This window comes from Triticum dicoccoides, chromosome 5A (genome assembly GCF_002162155.2).
Source record: "Triticum dicoccoides isolate Atlit2015 ecotype Zavitan chromosome 5A, WEW_v2.0, whole genome shotgun sequence".
Classification (NCBI taxonomy): domain Eukaryota; kingdom Viridiplantae; phylum Streptophyta; class Magnoliopsida; order Poales; family Poaceae; genus Triticum; species Triticum dicoccoides.
Window position 1 is genome coordinate 13,900,350 of NC_041388.1, and position 22,068 is coordinate 13,922,417.

The window sequence follows — 22,068 nt, forward strand, 5'->3', positions numbered from 1 at the left end:
TGACCAAGTCGTTCAGAAACAATTTTAACATATCTTTTATCATGCGAGTACACACTAAAAATCATGTGATCATGCTATGTCCATGTTCTGTTTCACAGTGACAAGTTCATGTGTGTCCATTGTATAAAATAGTTACTACTCCGTTTTGGGCCTAAATTATTCCGGACTTGTGATTCAGAAATGTAAAACCATTCTACCGATCATCATATGTAAATGTATGTCTTCTCAAAAAAATCTTGAAATCGATCATCCATCACAGCATCCATGTACTACATGACCACCCAATTCGGATGCTATTTGCATGTCAAGTGGTTTCGAAATGCCCTTTACACACTCGCTCTGCATCAAGCAGAGCATTTCAGTCAGTCTGTAGCTGATGGCAGCGGAACATGATTCCAATATCACAAGAATCCACCTAGACCACCAAGAACCAACATAAATCAACTTTATCTAGAAGATCGTTACAGCCAGCAGATGCACCATATGTACAGAATATTTCTCTTGTGACGTCACAAGCCTGACAGCGATCGATGCCTAAGGTACATTGGTTCCCAGAAATAAACATGTATTCATGCCCTTAAACATGGAAAAAGAAGAGCTAGCTGTATGACCGAGTGACTGATTGCATTTGCACAAGCGCACAAAAAAGGTCGGCTTGGTGACAAATCATTCATAGAGATCCGACGACATGGATCCGTCACCTGTCTAGTCCGCCTTCTCTTGGCCTGAAAGTGAGTAGCTTTGGCCTTTCTTCTTAGGCGACGAACCTGCGTCTTGCTCAGGTTCAGATAGCGATAGATGAGGGTTCATTCCTTCATCGATTGGGAGTGTCCTCTTCGAGCCCTCGAGAGCTACACCAAGAACAATGTTGTCTTCAAAGGCAGGTCTACTAGATTCCTTCTTTGGCGTAGCAACTGAAGAACCATCCCCTTGTCCTTCTGATCCTTGAGCCTTCCCTTCATCAGTCCTGGAAGTAGTAGACGCAACAGGATCTGCCCATGGAGTTGTGGGAGATGGTATTGTTGTTTTCACATGATCCTTCTTCAACCCAGCATCGTCTGGAACCAACTTTTTCTCCTCCTGCTTCTCCGAGTTGTTTAAACTAGAACCATCAGGTGCATCTGACTTCGTCTCTACCGCTGATACACTGGCCACCTTTGCTTTCTGATCTTCACGTGCTACCACTGGTCGAGGAGGTTTCTTGTCGTCACTGATCCTTGCAGAAGTATCGATCAGGAGCGGACGGCCACGTGCACGAGGACTATATGTATCCTCTCCAAAAGGAATGTTGTCAATGTCTGCGTTGCCATATGATTTCTGAACTGTTCGGATCTGCGTGGCAAGCCTTGCCCTGTGGTGCCCAACTATTGTAAGAAGATCCAACATAACAGCTTCCTGTTGCAATAAGGAACATCAAAACAATTGGTACAACTGGTCCTACCTAAACTGAGCAGCAATTTTATCACACCATGTATATGCTATATACAAATTAATATGCCCCCACATCTGTTGCAAGGAGAATATGGAGCATCAGATACAGAATAAATTACCTGGACATTTAGATACTCTTCAAAATGCGATGTCTTCACAAAGCAGGATATGTATATCTGCAGGACAGCACAACAGCACGATACATAAGATACTTATAAGGACGCAAATTTTGGCACAATGTAAAACTGAAGACAATCGAACGGCAAGTGCTCTGATATTTCAAGAATATAAAAAATTATGCATGCACATTTAGCCTACAATCTTGATACCCGTTGAACAAGGGGAAGGCAGATGTGAAAACAAGAGACACCAGTAAAACAAAAAGGTAACTAGTCCTTACCACCAGCAACCAACTTGCAGATTAGAGGTTTCTTCATGCTTAAGTTTTGACAAGCTAAAACAGATTGATAATTGAGGCCCAAAAGGTTAGTGGTGCACTTTGGTGAACAAATTTAACTCTAAACAACTTCTTTGGCTTCGTGGCACTAGTTTGTAGATAATGTTGCAAATTCCTAATGTGCTAATGCGGAAGAACCTGCTCAAATATATGATTAAAGCATATGACATAACTAAAAGAAGGTTCTTTTGCAACCTAAGAATGGTGACATAACAGTGTGTTACGATGATGTGTTCCACATATTCTGGTAGAATCAAGTACTCTACCAGGTCTAGGCCGTAGGTGGTAAGGGAAGGATGGAGGAGGGCGTGGCGAGGAACCGGCGCGCCGGCGGCAGGGCGCCGTCGCGAGCTAGGAGAAGGGCGGCGGCGGTTAGGGCTGTTGGCGGCTAGGGTTTCCGGCTCCTCAGGGAGCCGGGCAATAGGAGATAATATTCTTCTTATTGCTTGCTCTCAAACGATGTCTTACACGAGTATTTATAACTTTAGCCTAAGATAACTTGCCTAAGATAACTTGTGGGCCAAGCCCCTAATACTAATGCCCGGTGGGCCTCTTCCTAGTATAGACCAAACCAGTCATAACATCTCTCCCCGCCTGCGCAAACAGCTCGTCCTCGAGCTGAAAGTCTGGATAGTGTTGACGGAATTCCTCACGCTGTTCCCAAGTAGCCTCCTCCTCCGAAAGGCCTGCCCACTGAACTAAGAGGAACCAGATGCCACGACGGAGCTGGGCCTGCAACACCTTTGCTGGCTCTAGAAGAATGCGACCATCGGCAGTTGGAGGAAGCGCCGGAGGGGCCGCCGGTGGCTCGCCACGGAAAGGCTTGAGCAGCCCCACATGGGACACGTCGTGGATGCGAGCGCGGGCTGGAAGCTGAAGACGATAGGCCACCTTCCCGATGCGCTCCATGATAGGGAAGGGCCTAGCGTAGCGAGGGCCGAGCTTGCGCTTCGCGCGTGGGTCCAGTGACTGCGTAGAGCGGTGGAGAAGACGCAGCCACACCCAGTCACCCACTGCGAACTCCACCTCGCGATGATGATCGTCGTAGTAGTGCTTGGCCGTCTGCTGGGCCTGAAGTAGACGCTGACGGACCTCAGCCAGCATTGGCGCGGCGCGAAAGGCCGACTGAAGAAAGCGAGGGGCCCATCGCCCTGATGAAGTACGGCGCCGAAACCGGCGCCCGAGGCGTCACAGTCCACCACAAACGGGCGGTCAAAGTGTGGCATCTGGAGGACGGGGCCCGTTGTGAGGGCCCCCTTGAGGGTCTCGAACGCCGCCGTCGCCTCGTCGTCCCAGGCGAAGGCGTCGCGGCGAAGCAACCGCGTGAGGGGCGCTGCGATGAGTCCGAACTCCCGGATAAATTTCCGGTAGTGGCCGGCGAGTCCGAGGAACCCGTGGAGAGCCCGCAGCGAGTGAGGCGTTGGCCATGCGGAGACGGCCGCCACCTTATCGGCGTCCATGGCCACCCCGTCGGCCGAGATGACATGGCCGAGGTAGGCGACGGTAGGCGTCCCAAACGAGCACTTCGAGCGCTTAAGGTGGAGGCGGTGCGCTCGAAGCTCGTTGAAGACGATGGCGACGTGCTGGAGATGCTCGGCCCAGGTGGCGCTGTAGATAAGAATGTCATCAAAGAAAACAAGCACAAACCGCCGTAAGTAGGGTCGAAGGACGTCGTTCATTAGGGCCTGGAACGTCGCCGGGGCGTTGGCGAGGCCGAAGGGCATCACCAAGAACTCGAAGTGACCATGGTGGGTGCGAAATGCCATCTTGGCGATGTCATCCGGATGCATGCGCACCTGATGATAGCCCGACCGGAGATCGAGCTTGGTGAAGAAGCGCGCCCCGTGGAGCTCATCCAAGAGCTCGTCGACCACCGGTATAGGGAACTTGTCCTTGAGCGTGAGCGCGTTGAGGGCGCGGTAGTCGATGCAGAAGCGCCATGTGCCGTCCGACTTACGGACGAGAAGCACCGGCACCGAGAAGGGCAACGTGGAGATCCGGATGATGCCCGCGGCGAGCATCAGTGCACACTGGCGCTCCAACTCATCCTTCTGCAGCTGGGGGTAGCGGTAGGGCCGCACCGCCACCGGAGTGGAGCCCGGTATGAGGTGAATATGACGGTCGTACACCCGGGCAGGCGGAAGACCCTGTGGCTCGTCGAAGAGGTTGTTGTGCTGCTGCAGAAGGGAATCCAGCAGGGGGTGCTCGGCCTCCGAGGACGCGGCGGCCAACTGGAGGTGTGGCACGGCCGGCGCGGCGCCCCCAAGGCCCTCCCACCGGATGCGGCGGCCCTGCCGCCAGAATGTCATCGTGAGCGCATCGAAATCCCACAGGATGGGGCCAAGGGTCCGGAGGAAGTCCACCCCAAGAATGAAGTCGAAGCAGCCGAGGTCGATCCCTGCACAGGTGATGGAGAAGTGTTCGCCACCGATGGAGATGGGAACGTTCCGGGCGAGTCCATGGCACCGGAGGCGATCGCCGTTCGCCACCGTGATCCGCAGGTGCTCCCCGCCTGTCGTCAGAAGGGCTAGTCGACGCATGGTCAACTCGGGCAGAAAGTTGTGAGTGGAGCCCGTATCCAGCAGGGCCACCAGGCGCGCGCCATGTATCGTCACAGGCAGCAGCATGGTCCGCTCGCCCCGGATGCCGGCCAGGGCGTGAAGGGAGACGACGCACGCCGTCGCCGCGGGATCCGCGGCCACGTCCTCGGGCGCCGCAGGTGGAGGTAGTGCGTCGGGCAAGTCGTCCGCCTCAGTGTAGTCGACCGTCTCCAAATAAAATAGGCGGGGGCAGACATGGGTCGGCGTGTATGGCTCATCGCAGTTGAAGCAGAGACCCTGACGGCGGCGCTCCTGCTGCTCAGCCGGTGATAGCCGACGGAAAGGTCGTGTGGCGGCCGGGGGTGTGGCCGTCGCGGCTGGAGGAGGCCGACCTGGGGCTGGGGGAGTCGGAGCTGGCCGACTGGGCTGGCGGCCGCTCCGTCCGAGTGGCTGCTGCAGTGCCTGGGCCCGCTGCTCGAAGGCCCAGGCGTAGTACATGGCCGTCTGGAGGTCGGGGGGTCCCGGAGCTCGACGTCCACGCAAACATGGTCCGGCAGGCCGCCCACAAAGAGCTCGGCGCGCTGGGTCACGGAGACGCCCGACGCGTGGCACGCCAGGGCCTGGAAGCGGTCGGCGTAGTCCTGCATCGTAGATGTGAAAGGTAGACGGCCGAGGGCCGCCAGTCGGCTCCCGCGAATAGGAGGCCTAAAGCGGAGGAGACAAAGCTCCCGGAAGCGCTCCCATGGTGGCATGCCGCCCTCGTCCTGCTCGAGAGCGTAGTACCAAGTTTGTGCTGCGCCTCGAAGATGATAGGAAGCGAGCCAAGTACGATCCGAAGCGAGCGTCCGTTGCCCTCGAAAGAACTGCTCGCACTGGTTGAGCCAGTTGAGGGGGTCCTCCGTGCCCTCGTAGGTGGCGAAGTCCAGCTTGGCGAAGCGAGGGGGTGGCGGCCCGCCGTGCCCGGGGGCGGCCGCAGTCGCCAGCAGCGCGTATGCCGGTTCGGAAAGCGCCGGGGCGTAGTTCGCTGAGCTGGAGGGGTGATCGAATCGTAGGGAGGGTGTCGGGTGTTCCGGCGCCGTGGAGTATACCGGGCCCGGAGACGAGCCGGTCGCGCACGCGGGGATCGGCGATGGTGACGGTGGAAACTGCACCTGGTGCAGGGGCCGACCCGTGGCCCGAGACGCGGGTGGTGGTGTTGACGATGGCGGTGGCGCCGGGTGGAGCTACTGCACCGGCGCCTGCGTCGGGGGGGCGGCGGTGGCGCCGGAAGAAACTGCTGGGTCGGGCCCCCCAGCGGCGCGATGGAGGCCGGCCACGCTGGCCAAGGCTGTTCCACCGCCGAGTAGTGCGGCAGCAGCAGCGGCGGCTGGGGCGCCCCTCCGGAGGGTGCCTGGAGGGCCGGGGCGGCCCACTGTAGCGGCGGCGGTCCGTAGGCGGTGGTGACGGCGCTCGGTGGCGGGGGCTGGTTCCCGGCGAGGTAGAGGGTAATGCCCCTGACCGCCTGGACAAGCTCCCGCAGGGTGCCCGACACCTCCTCCGGCGAGAGGAGCGGGGGCGAATCCCCCGTAGTGGTGATGGCCGCTGGCGCGGAGGGGGCGGTGGTCCCGGACGCGATCTCCGTCATCGCCGTGGAAGTGGCCGGCGGCAGCGAGAACGGGACGGAGGTGGATGGTAACGGCGGCGGTGATGGAGGGAGTGACATGATCGGCCTGGTGTCTCTGGATACCAAATTGGTAGAATCAAGTACTCTACCAGGTCTAGGCCGTAGGTGGTAAGGGAAGGATGGAGGAGGGCGTGGCGAGGAACGGGCGCGCCGGCGACAGGGCGCCGTCGCGAGCTAGGAGAAGGGCGGCGGCGGTTAGGGCTGTTGGCGGCTAGGGTTTCCGGCTCCTCAGGGAGCCGGGCAATAGGAGATAATATTCTTCTTATTGCTTGCTCTCAAACGATGTCTTACACGAGTATTTATAACTTTAGCCTAAGATAACTTGCCTAAGATAACTTGTGGGCCAAGCCCCTAATACTAATGCCCGGTGGGCCTCTTCCTAGTATAGACCAAACCGGTCATAACATATTCGGACTAGAAACCAAGGGTGAGGATGTCATGAAAGTGCTACCTGAAGTAGGAGAGGACAGAAAGGAAATTGTGCCACCTCATTTCGTGAATAGAAAAAATGGTGAAATAATAATAGACGATTTGAACAGAAACATTGTCGAGACTGACACATATGACGATGACTTCGTGGGGAGGGCTATATTGATTCTCTTTAGCATTGTTTTAGCACCGCACTCCACCAAGCATGTTCCTCACCGCTTTTACAAATTGGTGGAGGACATGGACGCCATTAAGTCATATACTGGTTAGCATTCACGTTACGCGTGTGCATTGATGACATAAGAAAGACGGTTCTGGATGGCAAGAAATTCAAATGGGCGGTGAAAAACTTGGCGCTCGTTCAAGTAAAACACAGTATTTATTAGTGCATATGTTTTACATTTTTTTCAATTTATTAGTACTAATTCATTTGATGATCATGCAGCACATTTACTGGGAGAAAGTGCAGCCAACAGCTGTAGAAACATTTAATCCCTTATCATCTGAGTACTCATTAATGCTTAATTGGCCTGAAATTGAGGCCCAAAAGCGTACGGACATGCCAGTTCAATGTGTCATACTCGTCATGCTTTTGAGACTCAATTTCAGGCCAATTAAACATCAGTGGGTACTCAGACGATAAGGGATCAAATGTTTCTACAATTGTTGGCTGCACTTTCTCCCAGTAAATGTACTGCATGATCATCAAATGAATTAGTACTGATAAATTAGAAAAATGTAAATACAAAGGCACTAATAAATACTATGGTTTAACTAAACGAGCATCAAGTTCCCCACCGGCCATTTGAAATTTTCCCATCTAGAACCATCTTTCTTATGCCATCAATGCACATGTGCAATGTGAACACATTCAAGTTATATGACTTAATGGTGTTCATGTTTTCCCATCTAGAACCATCTTTCTTCAACAATTCCTAGCCAAGTCAATAACTGTCCTACCAAACAGCCCTTTAAAAGGGTCACCTATGACTTGTATTTAAATGAAAAAATGGATTTGCTTAATATAAGAAATTACCATAAGAGCTTGAGTTTTCGGATCAATTTTTTCAAAGAATACTCTCCTATGCAACTTCTGTTGTTCAATATGATGATTCTTGGCCAACACTTTCCTCATGTCTGCAACAATTATCTACCAAAAAAACAGAAAAACATGGTTAAAATAGGTCCTAAGAGTTAATGCACCAATACACAGTTAAAGAGAAATATGTAATGTGCAGGATTTATTCAAAATTCTTACACCAATTTTTCCAGCGTCCATGTGGCTTATAGCAAGATATGTCTTAATACGCCAATGGTTTCTCCGAGTGTTATTCCTCAATATAGACATTGTGAATTTATGATTAGGGATGTATATAGCTTCTCTGTCATCGCCTCTAATGATTGTTGGTGACCACAGGCCAACATGCTGAAAAGCAAATTACTTGGTGTCGTGACAAAATGAAACATCAATAATATCATGTATAAGGGACTAATATCAGTGGATATAAATAAAGGTCTGGTTATGGGAAAAATGCTAAAAATCAAATTACGTGAAATTATGAAGATAGAATGAAACGTATAAATATCTTGTATGAGGTAGTAGCTGATATTAGTTCATGAAATTCTGAATTGTGGGACGAATAACTTCCTAGCTAGATGGTTCCTGCTTTGGTCCACAAAATGGAACAAAGAAAACAGCAAATCCACATCATATGCTAGATGGTTCAAGGAAGTTCAAATAAAGCATACAAAATACTGACCTCAACAATACCAGATACCTCAACACCATCTATCTTTGCATTGATCCATTCACTCACTACAAATGGGCGGGTGGCATTGATCATAACACTTGAGAGGAAATTTGTAAAAATCTGCAATGGAAGACCATAGTAATCAGTACAGCACAAGCTATTTTGGTCAAAAAAAAGTACAGAACAAGCTAACACTACCAATAACAAAAATGCAGTACCTCACGACCAGCAAGCGTAAGCAATACTGTCCCGAAACCTCCAGCAGTTATCCACTTCTGGGTATTGAAACCCAGCAACTCCATAAAGAGAGAAACAGCAGCAATCCAGATACCAGTGTAAACAGCTCTCATGGTAAAATCCAACCCCATCTGCCACAGACAGACTTGCATAAGTATGGTTACAACAATGGAAAAAATTGAGGGACAACTTATATGCTATAAGTACAGCGCAATATAAGTACTGGAACAAATTGAGGGGCAACTTATATGATACAAGTACAATGAAAAATAAGTACTCCAGCTTAATAAGACCGAATATCAAATTTAGCATCAGTTTCACTGAGAGCACCAACATTGAGAAAGTTTAATCCAAGATATTAAGTACTTAATGCAGCATCAGACTTATAGTATTCAATAATGTCTACAAAAACAAAGAGTAAATATAATTTCGAATAACAATCTACGCTTCGAAAAAAAGTATCAAAACATCATTCTTTCTATCTTCATAAACTCTAACCTCCCAAACGGAATCGCTACAAAGAAAACCAGGAAAAAGACTTCTTCAACAAATTGATATACAACCTTCACCCCCACCTCTCCCAATTCTCATAGGAAGTCAGTAAAAGTGCTGCAGAATACTGCAGAAAGAGAATCCCCCCCACCAACAAACTCCCATCCTTATATATGCTTATCCCTACAAACCCTTAAATATGCATCATATCCATTTACTATTTCCTTCAGAAACAAATGCATCATAATGTAAACTGAAATCCTGCTGATAGAATCCTTTATATAACTAGAACTGAAATCCAGCTGATAGAACAACAGTAGGTATTCTAACAACGTAATCACTGTGATATAAGGAAATAATTCTTACAGCTCGTGTATCACTGGGGCTTCGTATGTCCACTAGAAATTTCTGTACCTGCTGAATCAAGCTGAGAGAAGATAAATTATGTTAGAACTGGAAGCATGGATAAAAAACTAAGACATAAGTAACCCACCAGCCATACAAACAAGAGTAGATTTTCTACATAACATCTCAACACTTTTTGCATACACCTCTTTCTACGGCAGTAGAGCACTACAAGGAACTTTGTTGTCGAATATCTAGAGTAAAAAATATGTGCTGTAGCTCTCTAAACTGGTCAGGAGCAGTCAAATAAATACCGGAAGGGGGGTGTCATTTTACAAGGAAGTCAACACATTCTCTTTCCTACTTATAAAGGTTGAAGTTGGTGGTGAGTTCACATATGTTACCAACAAATGAATAAACAAATGCATTTCTATCCACATGTGCACCAGCAACCTTTCGAAAGACTTTAATAAACAAATGTACCTTGACTCCCATGTCATACATAACACAAATAAACAAATATACTACTCCCTCTGGTTCAAATTAACTGACGCGGTATTAGTACATATTAGAGGGTGATTGTATAGAGGATGCGTCAATTAATTCGGATCGGAGGGAGTACTACTTTAATGTGAGAATAGCACTCTTGTTAAAAAAAACTTAGGTAACAAATGTGGAAATGCGACCCCACCATAAATCATGCTCATGGTTTTAGTTTCACTTCCTGACAAATTCCTCTAATTCTATATGGAGTACAACATAAGAGAGTGAGCAAATTGCAAAAAAAACGGGACACTAGACTGTGTCATCCTAGCCAATTCATGATCCTGTGCAGTGAACTTATTCATGCCTATTCTCCTAAGTTTCAAAAATCTGTCTCACTTTAAATATTGTGAAGGGCCCTACTATGGCCACTTAAGACTCCAACTTCCGCAACATGATCTTTCATTGTATTTTTGCTCTCTTCTTAATCATGAACTGTGCAACAGCTGCAAAACACCAACATCTTTTGACGAGCTCCTAAGCCGGTAGTCCAATCCCTAGTCTTTTTTATAGCTCCGTAGCGACATACGGGCAACGTGCTAGTTCAGGTACAATCATGAGTGCCTATTATTCTGATTATTTAGTGATTTTGTTTGGGACTTTTTAAGCTGGGGATCAAAATTGTGGGCACAAGTCAAGTTGGTTTAATTACAGATGATTTATAATACTGGAAAACCCAATAAAAGCAGCCAAGTAATCAAAATAATTTTAACATTAGTGGAACATGGTAGTTTGAATTATAGGGGGCAAACTTGGATAAATATTGGCACTGTGTGGTTTGGGGGGATGGGATCTAAAGGCAGGTTACTTACTATAGCCCCACTGTGCTACAAATCATAATAGCTCTCAGACTTACCTTCAATAAGTTAGAGAATCTCAAACGACATGACAGTGGGGAAAGACTACAGTAGGTAGATTGGAGAAGAGAGAAGATACGGAGGTGCTTTGGCAAGGGAGAGACGACGAGACATAACGGTGATAGAATAGTTCGGTTTAATCTTTATTAGTTCATTTCAATTGGGTTGCTTCCCCTTTTGTACAGACAGGCCCCAAAAACATCAGCTAAAAGAAAGAATGGATTCTAGTAATAATCTTACCTAACTAAATGCAACAGATCTTGAACTATTGGATTAAGGCCCAAGCAAAGAAACTAATAGGTAAAAAGATGACTAATCATATCAGCTAATGGCCCACAGCTATGACACCTCAACCAGACAAACAGGTTTAAGGTATCCACTTGCTACATAACAAAACTGATGTTGAGCTAGAATAAGAGATTTTCAGTCGCCTAATTCCAAGATCCGGTAAGTGCGTTTGCATCAAGAAACAGAAACGCTGCCATAAGCGTCTGCGTGATTATATCATCAAAAATATAACTTGCGAACAGTCATTGGGGCTTTTAATTGAGAGTGTATCATTTGCACCTTGTCATAATATATGCAGTAGCCAGGACGGTCGATAAGGATCTCACAAAAGTCAAAAGGCGCGTTTTAACAGCTTGGCTTGCTGCTGAAGGCAACACGACTGGATCCAAACCCCTGTAGGATAATGTGTGAGCAGAAGGGAAATTCAGCAACAGACCTAAACATTCTGAGGAAGCAGTTTCTATCAGATAGGTGCAAGAAATAATCATTACTCTCTGCTGTGCCTATACCTGCAGATAAGTGTTGCCCCTGTCCAAAGGAGTAAAGGTTGAAGGTAGGAACTAGAAATTAGGTATGTAGGGCTCTTTTTCCAGTTACCTCCATGCTGCAAGGGACATTAAGGAAGGCTCTGATTGTTTAGCTGCCAATAAATATAAGGTTAAAAAATCAGGTTGAACATAAAGGCACATACATCAAAACGGTTTCTGATGTCCTTCACTAGAGGCAAAAAACCCCATAGAGCAAATACAATTATTCCAATTGCAGGTACCACGAGTGCAGTAGCTGGATTTGCAAGTAAAGTGTCGCATGACCTGTCAAAAGAACAAAAGAAGCAACTTTTAAAAAGTGGCGATTCAAGCATGAACTGACTGAAAACAGTATAAAATGGTAAAAATATGACTTCAAGAACAGAAAAACAGGACAGCCAAGAGTCTAATGAATTATCTATAGGAGCACACAAGACTACCGCCAAACTATCTTGGCCAATATGTTCGTGCATTAACTAATACTCCCTACATCCCAAAATAAGTGTCACTGATTTAGTACAACTTTAATACAAAAGTTGTACTAAATCAGCGATACTTATTTTCAGACGGAGGGAGTATGTTTTAATTATTATCATTTTTGAAGAAGAAGAAAAAACCATTATACAGATGTGATAGCATCTTCAGGCATCCAATCAGCACCCTAGATTCTTCATTATCTTAACTTCAACTGTCAAAGATGTTGCCAGGTACCAACCACAATATAGTTGTTACATGTTCTGCTTTACAAAATATTTACTGTGAGATTCCTTTTATAGTCAATCAGAAATTGAATAATCCAGATTAGTGTCAACTGGCAAACCACTCAGTGTAATCATCCATGCAAACTATCCAAGCAATCTAGAAATTTCAAAAGAAAATTATGCCATGAGGGGAGCTACCTAGTCAATACTAATGACGCACTCTTCACCAAAGGAATTTCCTTCAAAGCAACTGGCAAGACAAAAGATCTAACACGCAAGGCCCGATATCTATAAGGCACATAAAGCATGGGCATGTAGTTCCTCCCGGACGAGTTATGCACCAAGGAATCTTGCCCCTGCAAGGCAAACCAACCATTTTTTTTAGATAGACAATAGCAATGTGGGAGAAACCCAGTGTGACATCAGGACTACAGTACCGACCCAACCTAAAATGCATAAATATATTATGATAGAGCAACAATTGTGTCCGACAACCCTCCACATATTATGCATCCAATTACTCCCTCCGTCCGGAATTACTTGTCACTCAAACGGATGTATCTAGCTCTGAAATATGTCTAGATACATCCATTTCAGCGAGAACTAATTCCAGACAGAGGTAGTATCTTATAACAAATGGCACCGCTCAAATTTTAGTCGATGAAAGTGAATTACAGAAACCTAGTATAACTAAACTGTTACCCAACATAGGCTAAAGTCATGGAATACATGTGTATTGGAGTATTTTATCAACTGAAGAGCTCCTCTGTTCCTAATGTGAGGCTTTGACTTATGTCTCCAAGGTACAACATCTGAAACTGATTTGCTTTCAACAATATTACTAACAACCTATAAATAAAAAAAATATGGAAGATTGTCTGGCGCAGTCAAGTGTCAGTTTCATATACTCAAGCCAGTACTGGGATAGGTATTAGCAAATAGAAATGTTCCGTATTCCAAAAGACATGACCCTTGCACACCTTAAACTGACATGTATTCATGATGACGAGTATGTTTTATTAAAGAACACAGTCGCCTAGTCAACTAACGCAATTGGTGTCATCACAGGCAAATTCTTGCCAGCTAGTAGTCGTTCAACAGTTAACTCTCATTTCTCAACCTATTGAGATGTAGGTTAACTTTAATTTACAAAAGGATCTCTCCATCCAAATCATCAGTACAACAGCCTCCATTTTACTCGAGCTGTAGCTGACCTCAGGAGGTGTTAGTATGATGGCTTTCATCCCAAATGGTTCCGATTAAAAATATATGTCGACTGCGGGAATCACGAGTGCATGTAATCCAACATTTATACTCTCTCCCCCTACTTTTATGCTTTAGAAAAAATGAAGTGGTTGTGCCATGTCATTGAATACGGTATGTATGGTCTTCTCGTTAACTATCTATCAGATTTAGTGTTTTCAGGCCAATGGAAGATGTATAATGTAGAGTAATTTTGTGAAACTAATGTACAGAAAGAAAGATCTACAATTTAAGAAATTTATGCATGATTTTGACAGCTCAAATGAGATAATAAATATATAACTGGAATGTATTACTCAGCATTCACAGAAAAACAAAGGGTAACTTTACATTCTTAGTCTAGTATCTTCTTAGATGAAAACTGAAACATTAAAATATTTGAATGAAAAGTGTAGCCAGCCTTGTCTGGTGCCCTGTGAAAGAGAACTGGATACGGATAGCTCATTCTTTCTGAGTTCTGACATACATTTTATACAGCCTCCTATTCTGCAAGATGTGTTCTCTTTTGTTAAACTGACAGCTACTACCTTTACACTAGGCACAAATATGAAAGTATACTTCACACTTTTGCAAGGTAATAAATATATGTAGGAGAACACACACTGGCAGTTCAATGACTTGTAACAAACATGATAAAAAGAATCGCCTAGACCTCTAGTAACAAAAAGAATAAGAAGAATGTTTGAATGCTGTTAGCTTTGGAAAGGCTGAAAGAGAGCATACATAAGCAAGTGAAGGAAACGAAGTGGATGGGGGAGAACGTCGCATCTCCACACCAGCTATTCGTCGTACTCCACAGAAATTGTTGGTTTGGCCGAATCTGTTGGTAGCAGTGACTCCTTGGAACAGCTGGGATGTTAGTCCAACCGCCATCTTAAGCACTGAAGGAATGCAAAATGTTCACATCAAATGGTCGAGCTTCAATCAGTAGCTACCCATCTGTTGGTCGTGCTAGTTTATGCTCCTGGAAATAATTAAAAAAATATATATGATGAGTGTGTTTTCTGATGGGCTTGTCTATCTGGTAAAATTATGGGCTCACAATACACGAAGCTTGTAGATTTTGAAGCTATTATTAAAACAAATATGATATGAAATTAGTGCGTATTTTTCTGAAATGTACAAAGATACCACAAGGTAAGTGTACAGCCTAAGTTCAAGCAAGGGAAACCAGAGTCACCAAGCAGAGTCGACTAGCACTCAGTAGAGCCCAAAAGACCATATCATTACCAAATCCGATATTATGAATCCAATTACCATACCATCACCAAGCAGACTCAACTAGCACTCAGTTAAGGAGAACGATGAAACTGAAATGCGAGAAATTAATGGGCAGCTAGCCTATGTCATTAAAACTGAAGTGCAGATAGGAAGATCGGATTTCAACATCTACGACCACCTAATTATACATACTTTATTTTTTTAAAACGACCATGTTGCTTTGTCAGCAATGGGGATTTGAGGTATCGGGTTCAAATCCATGAGCCTACTAGTAATACTGGTATGGCAACATGTTAACTAAAACTGAACATCAACATTATTCCCCCTGCGTACCTAATTTATTCTCTTTTGCATCAGCAAATTGCGATTAATTACTAGTACTAGTACGCAAACAAATCAGGCAAGACAAACTGGATGAGGAGTACTTGGGTCATATCAACAAGAGTATCAGAACAGTACAGGCGAGTTAGGGTTCGTCACCACAGTAGGAGGAGGGAACCGAGGTCGGGGCAGATCTCCTCCGCTCCGCGCCAGTCCAGTAGGGGCGGGACGGGCCGGGCTGCGGTGGGGATGGGAGTTCCTCGGGGGCGGCGGCGTGGTCGGGTGGAAGGGCTGGGAGGCGCGCTCGGCGAATCGGGGGTCGGAGGGGGTTAGGTGGGGATTGGGGGAAGAAGGGCAAGGCGATTACGGCCCTCCGCGCGCGCGGCGACAGAGGTAGCTGGCTAGGTGAGGACGAAGGTGTGCGGAGGGAGGGACGGCGCTGGTGGGTGGTGGTGGACTGGAGCGGGGCGGAGGCGCATGGGTTGCGTGGATGAACAAGTTTCTGTTTTCCCTTTTCTTCTTTTTCTAATTTTATTTATTATTTATTGAAACAGAATAAGTTGCATACAGAACTTTTGAAGGATTAGCAAAATAAATATAAATACTACTCCCTCCCTCGGTTCCCAAATATAAGCCTTTTTTAAGAGTTTGGTACAGGCTACATACGAAGCAAAATAAGTGAATCTACGCTCAAAATAGGTGTAGATACAAGCACTGATAGGCTCAGGATGTCACTGTCCACCTAACCATCCAACCACAAGCTGTTTCTCAGGCGGAGAGTGGGTCGCGTGGGCAGAATTTTTGAAGTATTAGCAAAATAAATACTCCTATGTGATTATATCCTAATAGGGTTTGATAATCATTCGTGCTACTATGTTACATACGAAATCCAACAAAAAACTGCAATCAGTCATCCAACCTCTTGAAACAAAGAAAGAAATCTTTGCTCTTTTTCTATGATGCAATCTAGGCCTGGGCATTCTCCGGGCTGGGCCGGCTTCGGGCCGGGCTTCACAAAGCCCGACCAACAAAATCCCAAGCCCAGTCGGGCTTGTAGCCCAGCAAACGCCTATTTTTGCATTGTTTTAATAATAAATAACCTATGTTCGGGGTTAAATAATACAACATTATACCTAATGTTTATTTAAAATCCTAAAATTACATGTTTGTCGGGCTTTTCTCGAGCTTCAGGCTAGAAAGCAAGGCCCAAGCCCGCTCGGCCGTCGGGATTGTCGGGCCGAGCCACCCATGCCTGGGTTTAATGCAATCACACAAACTCAACTCATGCCGTTTTTTTTGCGGGAAAACATCGGATCTATTCATCTTCAATCATCGGGATACAACAAACATAAAAAAATAAAAATTACATCCAGAGTCGTGGACCACTTAGCGACGACTACAAGTACTGAAGCGAGTAGAAAGCATGCATGCCGCCGTCATCGCCCCTCCCTCACCAAAGTCGGGCAAAACTTGTTGTAGTAGACAGTCGGGGAGTCGTCGAGTTAAGACCCCATAGGACTAGCGCATCAGAACAGCAACCGTCGTCGATGAAGAGTAGCGTAGATCGGAAAGATCCAACCTGAAGACACATGAATATAGACAAATGACAAACAGATCCGAGCAAATCCACGAAGGACAGATCCGCCAGAGACACCTCCACGCGTCCACCGACGATGCTAGACACATCACTGGAACAGGGGCTAGGTGGGGAGAACCTTGTTCCATCTCTAAGAGGACACCACCGTCTCCCCTTTCTGAGCAAGACACAAACCCTAACAAATCTCGAAGACACATCTAAAAATGCATGTAGTTTTGAAAGGGCATACCGTCCAGATCCTGCATTTTTTTCCTATTTCTGCGGTATTTACAACCCCATGAAAAAATGAGTGTGTGGGTTCCGCGATTGCTTCATATCTAGATTACAGGGCTGGTCTTCCCTTTTCTTTTTCTACAACATCACCACCGCACCGCACTTCCCTTCGGACTCGACTATGGACAACAGTTTATTACATCCATTGTCCTTCCCTTATTCAAGCCTTTGATTTATTAGACGCGAAAGTTTATCAATTCAGCACTGGCCAGCCATCGGACATGAAGGATTTCACAAATCGGCAATGGTCCACACTGGTTGCGTGTTTCGCTGCTCCCGTGGACGTAAACCGTCATTGCACTGCAAGGGTATTGGTAGCTCACTTTAGTGTGGTGAATATCATATTGGAATGTCATCGATTCTATGAATGAAGCAGAAGGTGTCCCCTCCAGTTTATTGATGTGATCATTGGGAAGGTGATGCCCCCATTGGCGATGCATCCATGTAGAGTTTTGGTTGTCGGAATGTCCTTGACAATGCCTATATGACTGATAGTTTGGCTCTGACGATGCTTATATCTGGGATAGTTTTACCTCCAACTGAGAGTTCTTGAAAACAACCGCATATATTCAATACGGGACATAAGCAACCAAAAACAAAACTAGTAGAATTAGTTAACACATGGCAAAAGAAACCAAAAGGTATTTCTTATATTTGGGATGTTGGCTTTCGGTTGAACACCAACTACTATGGCGCCATCAGAAAAAGGCAACCAAAAGAGCTTAGTCATCAGGAGCCATCGAAAGATCATGAAGATTACAAATCAATAACTTCAATCATAAGCATCTCTTATAGCATTTAGATCAAGGGACAAACAACAATGCCAACCTTATGCTAGCATTAGGAAGGAGACGTCCAAGACCATCACAAGGATTCTCCTCCTCTTACTTTGATCGGTGACATGAGCGAGCGCGGTTGATGGTCTTGTTAATTTTCAAAGTCTGTGAAACTTTTTTGCATGTCATGAACATTTGTTTAAAATGCTACTCCCTTCGATCAATATTATTTGTCGTTGATTCAGTATAAAGTTGTAGTTGTACTATATCAGTGACTACAAAATCAACGAAATTAATATGCATCGGAGGGAGTATCAACATTTTCTTAAAATTGCACGAACATTTTTTCATCACATGTACATCTTTAAAACAAGCAATTAACTTTTTAATATTTAAGTAAAATATGTACCCATTTTGGAAATATAAAAAAGTAATAAAACAAAAACAAGAGCTAGGAGCCAACCCACCTTTCCGCGATGGTCCAACCCATTTAGGGGGGGCACCTAAGGCGAGGGTTCTTTTCTCTCGATATAAGCGAGCAAAATCCCCTTCCCTCGAATTGCCGGAGTTGATGGGACTTCTCTTCATTGGGACGCGCCTATGTATTGCCTGAAGTGAGACAGTAGGACGTCTCGCCTCAGGTAGCTGCCTGGGGCGGTCCAGCGCAGCCTTCAACACATTTTTTTCTCGTTTTCTTCACTGTTTTGCATTCATTTTTGTTTTATTTTTTTACTTTTCCTCTTATTTCAAAATATTATGAATATGTAGATTACAAAAGTCACTTAAAACAAAAATATGAAAAATATTAATCATGCAATAATAAATGTTAAACATGTATAGGGAAAATGTTTCCATTGTATACGAAAAATGTACAATTCTTATGGAGAAAATTAGAAACAAAAATATATGTTTTCATTTTTTGGAAATTTTAATAATGCATTTCAAAAAAGTTAAATCTGCGTAGTTAAAATGTTTTTAGTGTATACGGAAAATGTATATACAAACAATATACAATGTGTATGGAACAAAGTAGACAACATAAAATATAAGTTTTCAAAAAATTTAATCACGTATATGGACAACAAAAACTGTTAATAACGTATAAAAAATGTAGAATGTGCATGAAAGAAGTAGACATAAAAATATGTTTTAGAAAATGTCAGTCATAAATTTAAAAAATGTTAAACAAGCATTACTAAAACGTTTCCGGTGTATACAAAAAATCTAAATTTTTTATGGAGAAAGTAGACATAAAAAAATATGTTTACAGAATTTTAATCATGTATTTTCAAAATGTCAAACGTGTATAAAAAATGTTTCTGGTGTATAAAGAATCTATAATGTGTATGAAAAGTAGACATAAAAAACATATGTTTTCATAAAAATAATCAAGTATTTAAAAAATGTTAAACGTGTATATAAAATTGTTCTTGGTGCATACAAAAAATTTATGAATAAAATGAAGAAAAACTATAATAAGAAACATAAAAAACAAAGAAAATATTAAAGCATAAAAATAAGGAGAACCCAAAAAAGAAATAAATAATAAAGAAAAAAGAAAGACAAAAAAACTGAGAAGAACTGCTAAAGAAACAAAGAAAATTGATTAAAGAACAGAAAAAACGAAGGAAACCGACGAAGGAAAAAAGAAAACCAAAAAAAAGGATGAAACACATACGTAGAACGAATGAGTGACTGAATAAACTAGGGATCGAGCGACAGCTGAAATAGCCTGGCTCATTCGTGCAACTTCTTCACGCGTGACGGATGGTAGTCTTGCTATAAGCGAGATATAGAATTCATGTCTTCATTAGCTTGGAGGGAAGCCTTGGTGGGCATCCCCATTGTCTGTACGGGCCACAAGTAGTTGTGCTTTTTGATGATGGAAGGCTACAAAAGTAGTGATAGTCCATCCTAAAAAAAAGTAGTGACAGTCGAAGCTAACAAAAGTGGTGGTAGAGTTGGATCCTAAAAAAACTAGTGATAGTCAACGCTAAAAAAGGTGGTGGCAGTTGACGATATGTATCTTTGGGGGCTTCACGATACGTATGATGAATAATTAACGTAATCTTACCTCTGATATTTTCATCATTGAAAAATGTTTATAAAATGAAAACAATATTTTCATCATTGAATAAAAATTATGTGATTTTTTAAATCACTTGTTACATCTCGTAACAGGCCATAAATAGTCTTCGCGCATTTCATAGGGGAGGCCCTATGTCTCGCGTATAGTGAGACCTAGGGAGGCAATTCCTAAACGGCGCTTATAGCGCCCGTTTTAGTTATTTATGCAATCGGGCGCACACCCTCCCGCCGAACTGGGCCGGCCCATTCTCCTTTTTTTTTTCTAAAAACGCAAAAATCTGCTAGTGCTGGGCAAGATTCGAACTGGTGACGTCCCTCATATAAGCACGCTGCTAGAACCACTCAACCACCTTACCTGTTTGTGTTGCATCAGAGCTTTTCACCCTTTTGTTTCCATATGTTTTTTCTTACGAACGATTTTGTTCGGTTTTTTCCTTTCTTCTTCTGCTAAGTGTGTGAACCCTTTTTTTTTCAAATTCGTGAAATTTAATTCAAATCAGTGAACTTTTTTTCAAAATTGATGAACCTTTTGTCAAATCGATGAACCTTTTTTTTCAAAGTCGATGAACTATTTTCAAATCGGTGAACTCTTTTCCAAATTTGATAAACTTTTTTCAAACTCGATGAACTATTTTCAAATTGGTGAACTCTTTTCAAAATATGATGAACTTTTTTCAAACTCGATGAACTATTTTCAAATCGGTGAACTCTTCTCCAAATTTGATGAACTTTTTTCAAACTCGATGAACTTTTTTCAAATCGATGAACCTTTTTTTCAAAGTCGATGAACTATTTTCAAATCGGTGAACTTTTTTCCAAATTCCATGAACTTTTTTCAAATTCGGCGAACTCGTTTCCAAATTTGATGAACTTTTTTCAAACTCGATGAACTTTTTTCAAAATGAATGAACTTTTTTGAAATCGATGAACCTTTTTTTCAAAGTCGATGAACTATTTTTCAAATTGGTGAACTTTTTCAATTTTGTGGACCTTTCTTCAAAAATGATGAACCTATTCAAATTCACGAATTTTATGTAAATAATTCATAAAATTAAGTTATTAATAGCTCGGCCGCGCGTTCTTATACTTTTGGCGCTTCAATAAAACACCAAAGTTAAGTTGTTCTAGTGGTTAGGCACACTTCTACAGGAAGACAGGGTCTCTAGTTCGAATCCTGGGAGGGGCACGTTTGGCCAGGCCCAGGTAGGCAGCGCGTGGGCGCCAGTACGCGTTACGGGCGCTAAAGGCGTGGCTTAGGAGCTCCCCTCCGTCAGCGGCAGCGTGAGATGGGCTGGCCCAGATGCGCCGAAAGCCACATCCTCATTTTTCTTGTTTTCCTTTTTCTTTCTTGAATTTATTTATACTTATAAATATTCTAAATAAAATAGATTACAAAAATAACTTTACATGAAATATTTGAAAAAGAATGTTAGCCAAGCATTTGAGAAATGTTAAATGTGTATGAAGAAAATGCTTCTCGTGTGTACAGAAAAATTTACAACAAGTGTGACAATTTTTTATGATGTATTTAAAAAAATGGCAATCAAATATTTGAAAAAAATATTAAACAAGATTTTTAATAATGTTAAAGAAGCACTTAAAAATATTAAAATGTGTATGCAAAAATGTTGAACATGCACACAAAAAAATATTAACCTTGCAATTGAAAAACAATGTTGACTATGCATTAGCAAAAATGATAATCTTGTATTTGAAAATTCTAATAAAGCATTTGCAAAATCTTAAATGTGTATAGAAAAATGTTGACCATGTATTAAAAAATGTTAATCTGAAATTTAAAAAATGTCAATTAAGCATTTAAAATAAGTTAAAATGTCTATATAAAAAATGTTGACCATGTATCAAACAAATTAGTCTTGTATTTGCAAAATGTTATTGAAGTATTCAAAAAATGTTGACTATGTACAAAAAAAGTTAAACTTGTATTTAAAAAATGTTAAACATGCAATAGAAAAATGTTCTTGATGTATAAAAAAATGTAGAATGAAAACCAAAAGGAAAGAGAAAAACGTAAAAATAAGTGAGAAAAAACAAAAAAAAGGATAGCAAAGAAAGAGGAAAGTGAAAAAAACCGAAGAAACAAGTTCAAAAAATGTAAAACAGTAAAAACGAATGAAAATCAACACAAAAACTAAGTAAAACAGAGAAATCAAAAAAAGAAATAAATAAAATTAAAAAACAAAGAAACCATTGAAAAAACAAAGAAACACGTTGGAAAATTGGAAAGAAAGGACAAAAATGAATAAC

At 43.3% G+C, this 22,068-nt stretch overlaps 1 protein-coding gene across 2 annotated transcripts; it reads right to left on the reverse strand.

Moving 5' to 3' along the window:
* Nucleotides 1–393: 393 nt before the first annotated feature.
* LOC119298813 (mechanosensitive ion channel protein 2, chloroplastic-like) lies at nucleotides 394–15,466 on the reverse strand. Of its 2 annotated transcripts, none has more exons than XM_037576115.1 (13): nucleotides 15,226–15,466; nucleotides 14,248–14,488; nucleotides 12,460–12,617; nucleotides 11,725–11,845; nucleotides 11,543–11,637; nucleotides 11,313–11,426; nucleotides 9,367–9,427; nucleotides 8,490–8,639; nucleotides 8,281–8,391; nucleotides 7,779–7,946; nucleotides 7,557–7,670; nucleotides 1,551–1,607; nucleotides 394–1,395 (listed from the first exon to the last, which is right to left on the reverse strand). In XM_037576115.1, exons 2-13 carry the CDS (start codon nucleotides 14,395–14,397, stop codon nucleotides 706–708), a joined length of 1,989 nt encoding a protein of 662 aa, XP_037432012.1. In that variant the 5' UTR covers nucleotides 14,398–14,488; nucleotides 15,226–15,466; the 3' UTR covers nucleotides 394–705. The 2 variants fall into 2 exon arrangements, with proteins under 2 accessions (XP_037432012.1, XP_037432011.1); XM_037576114.1 differs by having other exon boundaries at nucleotides 15,205–15,466.
* Between the last annotated feature and the right edge of the window lie 6,602 nt (nucleotides 15,467–22,068).